Below are 14,305 nucleotides of genomic sequence, written 5' to 3'. Positions count from 1 at the left end.
AATTACGTTCGGTGCTAGCTTAGACTTAAATAAAAAAATGTGGACACTTGAAATTCGAATTTAAAACTGTAGTTTAATAAACTTTCATAGACTCACAGAAATTTATATGTTATACTCTGTTTTTTTCATATTTAATTTTGATATCGTCGCTCACAGTGGCGTAAAATTCTTCCGATCGAGAGGAGATCAGACATTGTATTCTGTTTTGTTGGCATTTAACTTAAAACCTGTGTATGGTTCTACTGCTCGTGACGGAATACCCGTCAGGGTAGGCCGACCTATAATCAGGAAATTAATTTTGGAAGTATCATACAGTTTGTCCATGTGTTTGGACTGCAGTTTGCGTTATTTGGTTTTGCCCGTAGCACTTGGCAATTCCTGTTTTTTGCGTTGCAGTGTATGGCGTTGCCGTACAATGGCGTCAGTTGTGGGTTCTATTTATACGCTTGGGTTCCCAGCGATGAATGGAATCTTCAATTTGATGTCATTTGCGGTAATCTTTTGGACTGTTGAACACTGTGTTTTGCGTTTGCGTTGCGTTGCGTTTGTATGATACTGTTTGCGTGTTTTTGTATGTATTTGGACTTTAGCAAAAAGTAAATGTGTAATATAAAGCACGTCTGATCTCCTCTCGGTCGAATTATTTAGACACGGGATACCCTGTCAAATTTGAGCGGCCAAAACAATCCAACCTTGAATTGTATTTAGTGCGATATTGCTTTATTGTTTGCAATAACATTGTTGAAGCGTTCATGTATGAGTCATATACATATAACAAAATTAAATATGAAAATGTTACTCATAGTTGTTTTATTTTATTTCAATTATTAAAATAATGAATATATACAAATTAAATACATGCAAATGTACATTAATATAGAACAACTTAACACACTAAGAAAATAGTCAAAATACTCTTACGTTTGAAGTACATTTTTCATGAAGCGTTTTGTGATCTCAAAATCTTCTGCCAACATTGCTTCGTCCAATAAAAAATACAAATCCATCTTCACATCATCTTTAACAACTGAAATACAATAAAAATGATATTGGTTTTTATTATTCAATATTCACAAATTTCACTACAGAAAAATCTTCAACCATCATAGCTCTTTGTTATATCATGGATTTCTGCTAAAAATACCTATAGAAACCTTGCCTTAGGAGCATAAAGAGATGACTGATTTGATTTTTAGAGACGCCAAATTTCTCGCCTCTCAAATATGAGGTGGCAAATGTCTGCCACTGCAAAATAAGGGGGTAAAAGGATGGTGGCAACTGTCCAGGAGGTAAATGTCTGTTTACCAATTTGATTCAGGTTTGACAATTGCTGAGATATTGGTACTTACTGGTTAACTATCCAGAAAATCTTATTAGAATGACCTTTACCACTGTCATATAACCAAAAATTTTGTGTATAAGCTCAATTTAAAAGTTAAGAATTTCTCAAACTGATAAAAGACATTAACCTTCAGAATTCAAAGAAAGTAAAATTCATTAAACAAAAAACAAGGTTTAGAAAGGAAAAGTATTGAAACTGTTGCTTACCTGTTGGAGGCGCTTTGCTAGCCAGGGTTTCTGAAAGTAAAACATCAAGAAAAACAAAAAGATATTATGTATTAGTCAATTATTGCTAGTCAATGATTGCTGTAACGGCAATAAAGTCTTCATTTGGTAAGGAGTGTTATTATTATTCTTGGAGAAAATTCAAGTCATGATTTGTTAAAGGCACATTATGCCTCAGAAATCAATAATTTTCTAATTCTTTAGAATAATTATGTGTTTAATATTTTTTATCAATGGATTTAGAGCATCTTAGATGTTAAGCAACTAAAGAAAGTAACAAAGAATGTGGTGTAACATGTCATTAAGGTAACAACTTGTAAACAAAGAAGTATTTTGACTTCCAAACAAACTCCTAATTCAGTATAATCATATAAATTGCCAAAGAGCAAAAGAAGTGAAAGATCGTTCATCTATAATAATGGCCAATGAGTAGCTTTTTGGATACTGTAACAGGATACCAAAAATAAATGTTTTGAGAATATAAAAAACATAGCATATCTTTAGGCTTTATGGGTCTTTAATGAGTGTGGTTGTGAAAAAGAAAATTCTCCATCCACTTTGCTGAAACTAACATAAAATTATCAAATCTTCATTTTCAATATGTATTTAAAGGGAACCAAAGAGGTTTTTCAACTAGACAGGACTAAAAACTTTTTTGAGATTTTTAAACCATTTGATGTAGATCGTCATCAATAACCTATATGTAAAATTTCAGATCATGCACTCAATCTGTTTAGCCAAAATGTGTAAAATGACATGAAAATAAATAGTGATTTTTACGTTAAATGTAGAATTTCAATATAATTATATTTCTTAATTATCTTTATATAATTATTTCTCTGTTTTAAGTGTCCCAGTTGATCTAATTAAGATTTTCAAATTTTGTGTTTTTAGGCTTTTGGACCACAGTGAAGCTCCTTTAAGGATTACCGACCCTAATGAATTGTTTAACATCGGCAAATGTTGGATAGCATGGTGATAACCCCGAAATTGCCTTCGCTTTGTTTTGGCAGTTTTTGGATACCTAATATTAGTTTACTTTTTGTCATGTAAGAAGGTGTTTTCTACTGGGACATCATTACTTGATAAGAATTTAATATGTCATCATGTTCATTAGTATCTGTAATCCTTAAGACAAAACAGTACATGTATTTCTCAGAGATGAAGGGCAGGATAGTGTTAATACAAATACAGGATAAATTTTCACAGCAAAAAAATGTTTTTTCAGTTCCAGACACACAACTCTGCATACCATATTGTTATAGTGTTCCAGAATGGTTTCCCCTTACCAAAACAAATTGTGTTAAAAGTATATGTTTAGATTTTTGATTTCACATTTGCTTAAGCTTTATATTGGAACAATATAATTAGAAATTATTTCTTTTGGGTTTTTTAAAAAAAAAATTCAATCAAACAAAAAATATCTTTTACTTGTATCAATATGCTGTTATGATATGTTCTTCATCATTATTATATAATTTATGAAGTTCTACAAACAAAATCAGGGGTTGCTCTGTACATAGAGTCCCACCTGAAGGTTTATTTTGGGAGACAGGGTTTTACATAGCACCAACAGAGTAAAGGTCATATGGTTTCTAGCTTTACTTGTGCATTATTTCAGGTATACAAACAGGCACCAAGGTAGAACCACCAACTTTCTGTTGGCATGTTTGATTGCTTCCTCACCTGAAAAATATCCAAAGTCCCTTGTGGGATTTGAACCCACATCTATGAGAGGCAAGTAGTTTGAAGTCAACAACCTTAACCAATCTGCTACACATGCCCTAGATTACTTACATGGCAGAATTTAAAAACAACAAGTGAGATTCACAACAAACAGACATCGGTAGAAACATGTATAGTAAATAAGGCATCTGGGCATCTATGGCCAAATAAGTGTTTGATTAGATGAAAACTGTTAATCCCTGGCAAGCAGCTCAAAGTTAAAAATCTTACTATTGACACATTGAGTGACTTCATAGGAAGAAGTAATCCAGCTATATTAGGACAAGGTAACTAGATTCACACATGTATCTGGACTAATAAAATAATACACAAAATGGGTTTGTCTCCATAAAGAGCTGGAAGCTACCAAATAACACTTAAAAGTGTCCATATGTCTTAAAAACGCTTAAAGGGCAAGAGCTGAGGACAGTGTAGTCTACTATTCTAAGTGCTTGACATTCAGAAAAGGGGCATAACTCTGTGAATAGGTAACTGAGAGTTACGGAAACGAAACCTATTCCCATCAATTTAGATAATCACAGAGAAAAAGTATGTGAAGTTTCAACCTATTCCCTTTAGTATTTTTGGAGATACCGACTCGCATGCAAAAACTTTACCAAAGTGTGAAGCTGACCCTTGGGTCAGTACAATAGCTCTCCCTTTTCTTTAGTCGAGCTAGAAATTAATGTAATAGTACTTACGTCCACAGACGTCCATCTGTACACTCATCATAAAATCTGCAGTGATTGAAGTGACGATGTAAACAGATTCAACTCTTGATGCGATATAATTCAACTCTGCTCGATTGACCTTCTCCCCGTCAAAACCTATCCCTATCGCCAAGATATGAACTCCCAGTGCTTTGATTCTATCAGCATTTGCATATGCCACAGCTCTATCATTTGCCTCGCCTGAAAAAAATAAGGTAATACATGGCATTGAGATCACCTTTAAATATCTGAACATTGTTTGTGATGAAAAACAGAGAACTTCTTTAAATTTCACCAGCCATTTAGTCACATTTTAAAAGCAAAGCCTAAAAAGTAAAGCCAAAAAGTAAAATTTACATACACTTAATTACACCCTTTTTAGAGAACACATCTGAATGAACATGTCAAATAAAGATATAATTGCTGTTCTTTAAAAGCTGTTTATTTCATCTCTATTTAGATCATATGGTTACTTTCCTACTTTACTAGTTGGGAAAGACAAAAGGTGCCCGTTATTGTATAATTTTAGGCACAAAGATGGCACCATAATAGAACCACAATCTGCCATAAATTACCTAAATCATGCTAAGTTTAGTCACATGACACAGTGACAAAATGCAAAGTTTCTGAAAGATTCTAACTCACAAGAGAGAAGCAGTAATTTGGATTCAGTGACCATTACCACTTTGCCAGTGACCCTTCATTTAAATTATCATATCAATTTCATTATATTTGATTATTGAAGTTTTAAAAAATCCTGTTATTCAAAATCTTCATTTTTGAAACAAATATTAAATAGAGGATATTAAATGAGTGTAAGTTCAATACTGAATTTACTGCACATTTGAATAAAATTATATTATGCGAGCCTCTGGCGAGCATAATATTATTTTATTCAACAAGTTCAATAAATTCAGTAATGAACTTACATGAATTTAATATTCTATTTATCACATACCCAAAACTAGAAATGTGTCCATAGGACACGGGTGCCCCCACCGCGCCACTGTTCTGTCAATCTTTTTACTAAGTCAAGGGAAATAACTCTACAAATACTGGATAAATCCACAAGCGAAACCCCAGGTGCAAATCTAAATATGCTGAGCAAGCTACCCATAAGGTTTAATGACTATGTAAAATCCTTTTTTGAGTAACTTGCGACACAAGTTGAAAATTGCAAAAAAATTCTAAGTGAAGGGCAATAACTCTAAAAATACTAAATAAATCACGACGAAAATACCTGGTGCACAACAACACATGCTGATCAACATTCCTGTAAAGTTTCATGACTCTAGGTCAAATACTTTTGGAGTTACATGCGACACAAGTTGAAAATTGCAAAATTTTACTAAGTCAAGGGCAATAACTCCAAAAATACTAAAAATATCCAGACGAAAATACCCAGGTGCACAACTACACATGCTGATTAACATTCCTGTAAAGTTTCATGACACTAGGTCAAATACTTTTTGAGTTACATGCGACACAAGTTGAAAATTGCAAAATTTTACTAAGTCAAGGGCAATAACTCTGAAAATACTAAAAATATCCACATGAAAATACCCAGGTGCACAACTACACATGCTGATCAACATTCCTGTAAAGTTTCATGACTCTAGGTCAAATACTTTTTGAGTTACATGCGACACAAGTTGAAAATTGCAAAATTTTACTAAGTCAAGGGCAATAACTCTGAAAATACTAAAAATATCCAGACGAAAATACCCAGGTGCACAACTACACATGCTGATCAACATTCCTGTAAAGTTTCATGACTCTAGGTCAAATACTTTTTGAGTTACGTGCGACACAAAAGTGAACGGATGGACGGACGGACGAAAGGACGGACGGACGGACGGACGGACAAGGGTAAATCTAAATGCCCGCCACTAACGTGGGGGCACAATAAAGACCGTCTAAAGTGAAAAAGGGTCATTTTTTATTGACGCGCCTATAGATTAACGCTAACGTTTAGTGCGTCTTTACACTATGTTTGTATAATGCTAATGACATCACGTCAAAATATATGCACGGCCGTACAATACCATTTTTTTACGGAGTCGTGAAATCGGCACGGATCATGTGATAAAAGATTTTTTCAGATGCAATCTCTTAAAACCTGTGTCAGTCACAAAATCTGACTTTAACAAAAAACAAAAGCAATTAAGGCTTATTTGTCAATATTATTCATTACTCTATTACCTTATATATCAAGGAATTTACTTACCGTCAGTGATAAGAATAAGTATCTTATATGCATCATCGCGGGCATGGTTTGCAAACATATCATGTGCTACCCCTAGAGCTTCTCCCGTAAATGTTTTAATATTACTCTTCACCTGGAAATATCAGACAATACAAGACTTTTTCTTTACTATGCCAGTGTATTTTTGACTAAAGCCAAGAAACCAGTGCCCGAAAACAATCCAAAACATATAATTATATAAGTATGGGCAAGTGGTAGTTTATTTACTGTCAGACTGTATACTAAATGTCATTGCAGTTTATCTTGTATTCCAAAAAGCTAATAAACAGGAATAATTATGTACATCATTTTAAATATATAACTATTATAAAGTATTCCATTATGTGCAGCAAAAAATGCCTGGGACTCTCTCATTCTCATAAAATATCAAGTCACTGGGGGGTTGGGGGGGTTAATTTTTCAATTTTCAGCTTTGATCACCTCCACAAAATAGAAAGCATCCTTAAAGGTTACAAAATATTTTATCCAAAAAGAGGATGAAAAAATTTTTATTTGACAAATAAAATTGATAAACATATCAAAATGTAGTTGAGAAAAACATCAAGAGTTTGGTTTTGGTTTGGTTATAACACAATTTAGGTCATATTGGGCCGAAGCAGGAGAGATAATTTTGGCTAACCTCGGATGTTAAAAACTTAAAACAACACCAGGTGTCACAACCACATCACCTGCTTGAGCTAAGAGATGCATAGACTCAAATATTTCAAACCCATTTAGTTGCCTCTTATGATCACACAGCATTAAACAGTTGCGGCAATTCTGAGGCCTCAACCAATAACGGCAAACCCTCAGCCACAAGGGGCAAAATCAAGAGTAGAGCCATCAACCTCTTTTAGACTTAACAGAGTGATAGCTAGCTCATATATTTTTTGCAATCAAAGGTCTTGGTGCAATTTTGAACATAGTGACCAAAGAACAAGACGAGTAATTCAAAGTCTGCAGCCTTACAAACAATAGATTATAAATGTTGTTAATATTTGACACATGTTTGCCAAAGAAAACTAAAACTTACACGTTGGAAAGTCTGTAAAAGTTTTGCAATTTTGCTTTGATCGTCATTAAGAGAGACCATGTTTTCCCCAGTATAAGGCGATGTTGCATAGAAGATGAGTCCGGCGCGCAGTTCCTCCCCTAAATCCACCTGCATTTTTGCACATAAGTTCAGCAAAAACTCCCGCACTTTATCAAAGTTTTGATCAACAATACTATATGATGCATCTACTGTAAACACAATGTCGACCTTGCCGTAACATACTGGGGCTGAAATATAATAGTAATACATGGAATAGATACTGCCTTAAAATCTTAAATTTGACCTGAGCAAAGTCAAACCTATGCTCTGCACATATCTTATTATGGTTAACATTTTTCCGTATCGAGTAATTTCAGTTTCCTTCAGTTGGTTCAAAAGATACTGAGCAAAAACGAAATTGCAAAACAAATTGATGAGCTACCAAACTGGTATTAAGAGCCATTTCTATTGTTCTTTTCTTTTGTTTAACAGAGGGCCATTAGCCCCTTCCTCTATTGTTACAGAATGAACACTATTGCTATGCTCAATTTTATTGTTGTTTTGTCCAAGTGTGAATGCTTTCCACAAATAAATGACAAAATTGACAAAATTAAGAAAATATCAAAATTCAATCATTTGATGGTCAAGGTCATTTAAAGGTCAAGGTCATATCTAAATTATTTCATATATCTTTTTGGTCACTAGTGTTGTTTTGTCAATGTATGAATCAAATCTGTACAACAAATTTAGGGCAACTTAACCAAAATTCAATACTTTGACCTTGATGGTCAAGGTCATTTAAAGCTCAAGGTCTGTTAAGCCTTTTAGAAAGGGCCAAAAATAAAATTATGTCTGTTTTACCTTCCCGATCCATTAAAATTAGAGTTGGGTAGGTACATGTAGGAAGGAAAAAAAAAATTTATATGTTCATGATAATAAATAATCTGCATTATGTATCATGAATCAAAATAAATCTATTAAGTGCAATAGTATATGTACATGCATTACCATATTCACAACTGACATATGCAACAATTTATTAACTATGCCAGCTGTCTAAATTATCAGATTAGATTGTACCTATTGTACTCTGAAAGAAAAAAACACTTTCATCCCCTAAGAACATGAAAAAATCTTTTGGGTAGGGGCAAATTTGTTGGGTAGGTAGGGAAGGGGAAACAAATTAAATTTTATATCAGGGCTACAGATAACATTTTGTGTATATTGGGTGATCACCCCTTGTTTTGTGATCTTTTGGGTTTTTTCTATTTTCTTAGAGTTATTTCTGTATTTTTTACCCTACCCTCTCTAACCAATTTGGGTTTTAAAGCAAATGTTCATGTATTTTACCCAAAATTTCTGACCTTCATTGTAGACTGTTGTAGGTTTTGTATGGTAATAAAAAAGCTACTTACTACTATGCTTTATGGTTTATTGGCCTAGGAGATTTCCAAGCTGCCTGATATGATTTAAAGGTTAAAACAGTCTGAAACAGTATGATCTGCCTGATGTACAGCATTAAGTATAACTTATGTCTTTACCCACCAGTTCCAATGTAGTTTGCATAAATAAGAATTTATTTACTTTTTCTTACCCTTAGTTATTATTTCTATTGCTTTTTTTGACATTTTAATTGGGTAATTACGCAAATACGCATGTTATCTGCAGCCCTGTTATATTAGGCCAGGTCTTGTTCAAAAGTTTGTTTTGGAAATAATCCATTGATTAATTACCAAGTTACAGTCAATTATAAATACTCATTGAAAATTTAATAATCTGACCTTCAAGGTCAAGGTCTTACATGAGTCAAGGTCAGTTAGAGTTTGATATACATGAAGTTCGTTCCTTGCCTAAAAGATGTTGTGTCTAAATATGAAGTTAATCTATTTTATATCTATAGTCTAAATAACAAAATTACAGCCAGTTACAGTAAAAAACAAGAGAATTTTATTAATTTAACCTTGACAGTCATGGACAATTTAAGGTCAAGGTAAACATCTAAATTATTCAATATGTTGTTTGGTAGCAAGTCTTTTTTTGTCCAAGTACCAATCAAATTTGTACACAAATAACAAAAACAATTTTACCAAATTCAATAGTTTGACCTTGACTGTCAAGATCATTTTAAGTTCAAGGTCAGTTCAACCTATTAGAATTGTCCAAAATGTTAATTTATTAATTTAATACCAAGTGACAGTCAATTATAGCAAATCAGTGAAAAATCAATAATTTAACCTTCAAGGTCAAGGTCATAAAAGAGCCAAGGTCAATTTGAGTTCAATATACATGAAGGTATTAGCCTAAAAATATTCTATTATAATATGAAACCAATCCATTTATCAACTACAAAGTAATATATAACCAGTTACAGCAAAAAAAAAGAAAAGAAGAAATTTTCAATAATTTGACCTTCAAGGTAATTTATGTCTGAAGGTAAATTTATGTCTGGTTAACCTTAAGGTCTCTCCTAAAAGATTATCATGTTCAAGTTTGAAGACAATCTATTCAAAAATAACAAAGTTTAAGTCACTTAGAGCAAAATTCAACAAAAAAGCAAAATTTAGACGGCTGTCCTTGAAGGTCAAGGTCTTTTATGAATAAAGGTCAAAGTTAGTTTGGTCTACTTGAAGGTCTTGTTCGAAGAGTTGTTGTGGCCAAATATGAAAACTGAAAAAGTTATGATCAAGGTAGAAGTTTGCTGATGGCAACACGACATGACTGTAACAATACCTTTTTTAAATCAACACAAGATAGATTCATGTGTATTGTTAACAATATCAAAAAACTACCTACTTGTTTCTATAGTTGGGAGTGAGGTTGAAGTAATAAGTAGAACAAATCCTGTCCATTTTACCAATTTGTCAATTAGACTACTGGAATTTTTTCTGCGAACCTGAAAAAAATTGTTAAACAAAAATAATTGTAATAAAAGCGATTTATTTGAAATTTCTTATGAATACTAGCATTTATCAAGACTAACGAACCTGAGCTCAACCTCAAAGTCAAAGTGTGACGTTGGGCTTTTTATACCTTTCTAAATAGCAAGGCTAATTATGTTGCCTTTTAAGTTAAGTGAAGCTCTTTTCTCCAACTCTAAACCGTCATGTATTTACATAAGAATAGTGTCACCCGGATCGTTATGTACAAATAATGACTTTTTTCACGTCACAAATTTGCAAATGTCCTGCCTTTCGAATGGGCAGTAATTCAATTATGAAAAGAATGGGCAGTAATCCAATCTTAACAGTAGGTATAGCACGATTGAATGTGGTACAAACTTCAACAAATTAAACAATTAATAAACAAAATAAATGTTGTTATATACGTAACACCATGCATTATATGACCGAAACAAAAAAAAAACTAATTATTTTACGAGTAATGAATTATCTACATGTATAAGAAAAAAGAAAATACGAAGATACGAAAATTTATAGGTGTTCTTATAGCATGTATAGATAATTCATTGTTTTGGTTCAAAATGTAACTCAAAAATCGCATTCTTGTGACGAATTCTTATTTCTTTTACAGACAGAATGGAACAATTATTGTATTGCCTCTGAAATGATTAGTATCTTTATTTCCAAAAATCTTTTATAATTTTTGTTGCCCTGTTATCAGTGGTTATAGTTTGACAAAAGATACGCATTGGCAATTCATCTAAACCACCCTTTTCTTCAGTTGCTTGTTTGCATTTAGTAAAGTTACATTGATTCAGTATTTTGTAGGGAAGTCAAAATATTATTTTGTTTACATTTTCGTACTTTCCAATAAAGTATTAAATTACATTAAGCATTACTATCTTCAGTTGATAAGCATCTGACACATGTGCCATAATAATTATTTAAACTCTATAAACTCATGTTTGCCCTTTCTAAAAAAAAAGAGAAAAATCTATTCGTTTCTGATGTATAATAATATAATATAATAAAGTAAATGTAATTTGTATTAAAGTATTTATTACTTAAAATGAGTGTTTGTCAAAGAACATAATCATGTGATGCTGTAATAAAAATTAACTCTTTGTAATAGTTATATTTGTTTTTGTTTAGAAGGTCATATTCAAAATTTACGTTATTTGTATTTTATACGATGCTATATCTTAATATGTTACCTCAAAAAAAATTATGACTTTTTATCATTTTTTAATACCCTTCAAATCACCGCTTTCCCTTGAAATATAGCATGCTTTGGTCAGGAGTGGGCATACGTCATATGTGGTTAAATGTTTGAATTCTAAACCGTATAATATTATCGTACGACATCGCACTTTCATAAAAAAATCGATACACTAATATTTAAATTGGCACCCAATACTTGTTAAAATGAAACGATTTAGAATTATTTTTTATGTTTCATAATCATTATCTAATTCATAGTTTGTTGATGCATACATGGCATGTGCATTCTACATTCCTAATATCTCTAGCCATTACTTTGTAAAAATCTGAATCATGAAAAGAAACAACAACCGAAAACAACAACAACAACAACAACAACAACAACAAAAAAACACAACAAAACAACAAAAGAATAAACACCACCACCAACAACAACAGACTGCATGACTCTTATTGTTGAATAATTCTTTCCAGTAAATATAAGATCTGTTTTCATAACTGGAAGATTTCTCAAATATTTGAAGACATACCTGCATGTTTTTAAAAGATTGAACAATCTTGTGTTTGTAAAACAACAACAACAACAACAAATATACATAAGATAATTCCGTTCGAAAAGTTTCCTATATTAAGTCACAACCTCCGTGTTTGGATGTTTCCCTCGTTTTGTCACGTTGAAGAAAAATAACTTTTAAGTTGTGGTAAGTTGTTTTACATATACCTTAAGGGTACAGAAGTTGATTTAATAAAAAGTTGATAAACTATTTGTAATGTGGTATATAATATTTCGCGTTTTTCCGGAAAGACAGACATAAATAGAGGTTGTGGTACAGAAAAAAAAATATGCAGTTTCTAAAACTTGTCTCACTTAAATAAGAAAAAATATTATATAATATATATTATTATGAAAACATGTCTAATATATCGAACATAAGTCATTAGTTATCATGTATGTGTAATATTTTGGTTCAGACACATTTATTTAAAGCACGATTGCGAAAGAAGTTCTTGCAACTTATATTAATCATTGTCGAGTCCGCTTCCTGGAACCAACCATGTACTGGTGTCATATGAAGAACAACATAGTCGTGACCTGATTAGGGCTCGAACCCATGATCGCTGGGTTGAAAGGCACTTGGCCACCGCTCCCTTTGCAATATTTTGTTGCAATATTTTGTCAGATGTTTGAACGGTTTCTGTTGGGGGGGGGGGGGAACGGAAAATACTTCTCCACAGACTTAAGTAACAACTATATATGTGGTGTTAACTGGTACCCAGTATTGTACTAAAAATAATTGAGTTCACGACATATCGATTCGATTCACTTATTATCCTAGTACCGCATATCGTCGATTTTGGAACAACTTATTATCGATTTAAGTACCATGGATTATCGATTTAATACTCACGAATCATTTATCATCGTTTTTAGTACCACATATTATAGATTTAAGAAGTACTTATTTTTGGTATTAATAACACAAAATATATAATCGATTTAATACCCAGGAGTCAGATATTATAGATTTAAGTACCGCATATTACTAGTATCGGTTTAAGAACCACTTATTATATTGATTTGAGTACCATATAGATTATCGATTGACTACTCATGAATCACTTATAATCGTTTTAGTACCAAATTCATACAATCATCATTATCCCTCATGTACAGACTTAATCAAACCGAATCTGTGTCTGCAATTTTCATGTAATTTTGTTGTGATTAAGGCTTTCGAGGGATCACCTTATAGTTAATAGTTAATACTGATAGTATTAACTCCAGATAGTTAATACTGGTGTCATTTCATAGTCAATACCCGAGAAGGGCTCAAACCCACGATCCCTGGTTTGAGAAACAGGCACATTGACTACTAGTGTAACATGTTTATCAGGAGAAGGAACAAGTAGTTTCTCCAATGTGAATAAATTAAAGAGGATGCTTGATTTTAGATTAAGGAAAAAAATTCACCGTAGTTAGTGGTGACTAATACAATGGGCGTGGCCATTGACATGTCCTCGAGGATTTCTTCGTGTAATATTAGATATGCATTTCAATATTGTCTTGCTCCTGTAAAGAGGTATGATGAGTAGTTTTGACTAACATCTAAATCTTCCCTGCATGCTAAATACATGATTAAATTGCACAATTTTTACCATGTGACCATCACTGAAACCGTTGGTTATTCTTGATTCATGTTTCTATATGGTAACAAAAAGCAAGCTCTTTTATTCGGAATTCCTCGCCGATTTTCCACAGGATATAGGGATAGGTAGGGTCGCAGCCATACAGCCTGATACAGGGCCGTATTATTATTTGAACACGTATACATATCTAGTCCATTTAGTGGTATATTCTTATGATTAAGTACAAGAAAAAATGATTCTTTTCCAATATTCGGATAGAGTAAACTCCATTAGGGTTGAATGTTACTAAAAACAAAATACCAACTGAACAAATGTCTTGTTTCAAAATTTATATTTTAATAATACTCAGCAGCCAACATTTTGTACATAAGGGTGTGGTCAAAAATCCGACAAAAGGGAGATCCCTCGAAAAGAACTTGATTAATTAATTATCAGCTTTCCCATAGTTTTGCTTGAACATATTTATTGCTTCATACATTTTACTTCACTGTTTTACATTTTGAACTTAATATATAATCATTTATTCCAATTCTGAAAAAAAACAGGTTTTCACAAAATTCACAAAACAGGTTTTGCTCTTAAATTACTGTTCTTGATTTATTGTGACTTTTCTTTTGTCTTAGAACTTGAAGTGTTTGTATTTGATGTGTAAATACTACTTATGTTAAAATGTAGGCTAGAAGTGATGTAAGATACTACTTTATGCTGAATAAATGTTGTTGTTGTTGTTGAAAACAATGAAAACAAAGCAACTAAT

At 32.4% G+C, this 14,305-nt stretch overlaps 1 protein-coding gene across 1 annotated transcript; it reads right to left on the bottom strand.

Moving 5' to 3' along the window:
• Nucleotides 1-917: 917 nt before the first annotated feature.
• LOC132721433 (collagen alpha-6(VI) chain-like) lies at nt 918-10,442 on the bottom strand. The gene is made up of 7 exons (XM_060705739.1): nt 10,310-10,442; nt 10,073-10,172; nt 7,280-7,527; nt 6,229-6,340; nt 3,993-4,202; nt 1,549-1,578; nt 918-1,027 (listed from the first exon to the last, which is right to left on the bottom strand). The coding sequence occupies exons 3-7, from the start codon at nt 7,412-7,414 to the stop codon at nt 918-920; spliced, it is 597 nt and encodes a 198-aa protein (XP_060561722.1). The 5' UTR covers nt 7,415-7,527; nt 10,073-10,172; nt 10,310-10,442.
• Between the last annotated feature and the right edge of the window lie 3,863 nt (nt 10,443-14,305).

The sequence above is a fragment of the Ruditapes philippinarum genome, unplaced genomic scaffold (assembly GCF_026571515.1).
Source record: "Ruditapes philippinarum isolate M1 unplaced genomic scaffold, ASM2657151v2 ctg2817_1_1_1_1, whole genome shotgun sequence".
In the NCBI taxonomy this organism is placed as follows: Eukaryota; Metazoa; Mollusca; class Bivalvia; order Venerida; family Veneridae; genus Ruditapes; species Ruditapes philippinarum.
The sequence above is the reverse complement of the archived record's forward strand: the minus strand, read 5'-3'. Positions and strand labels throughout refer to the sequence as shown.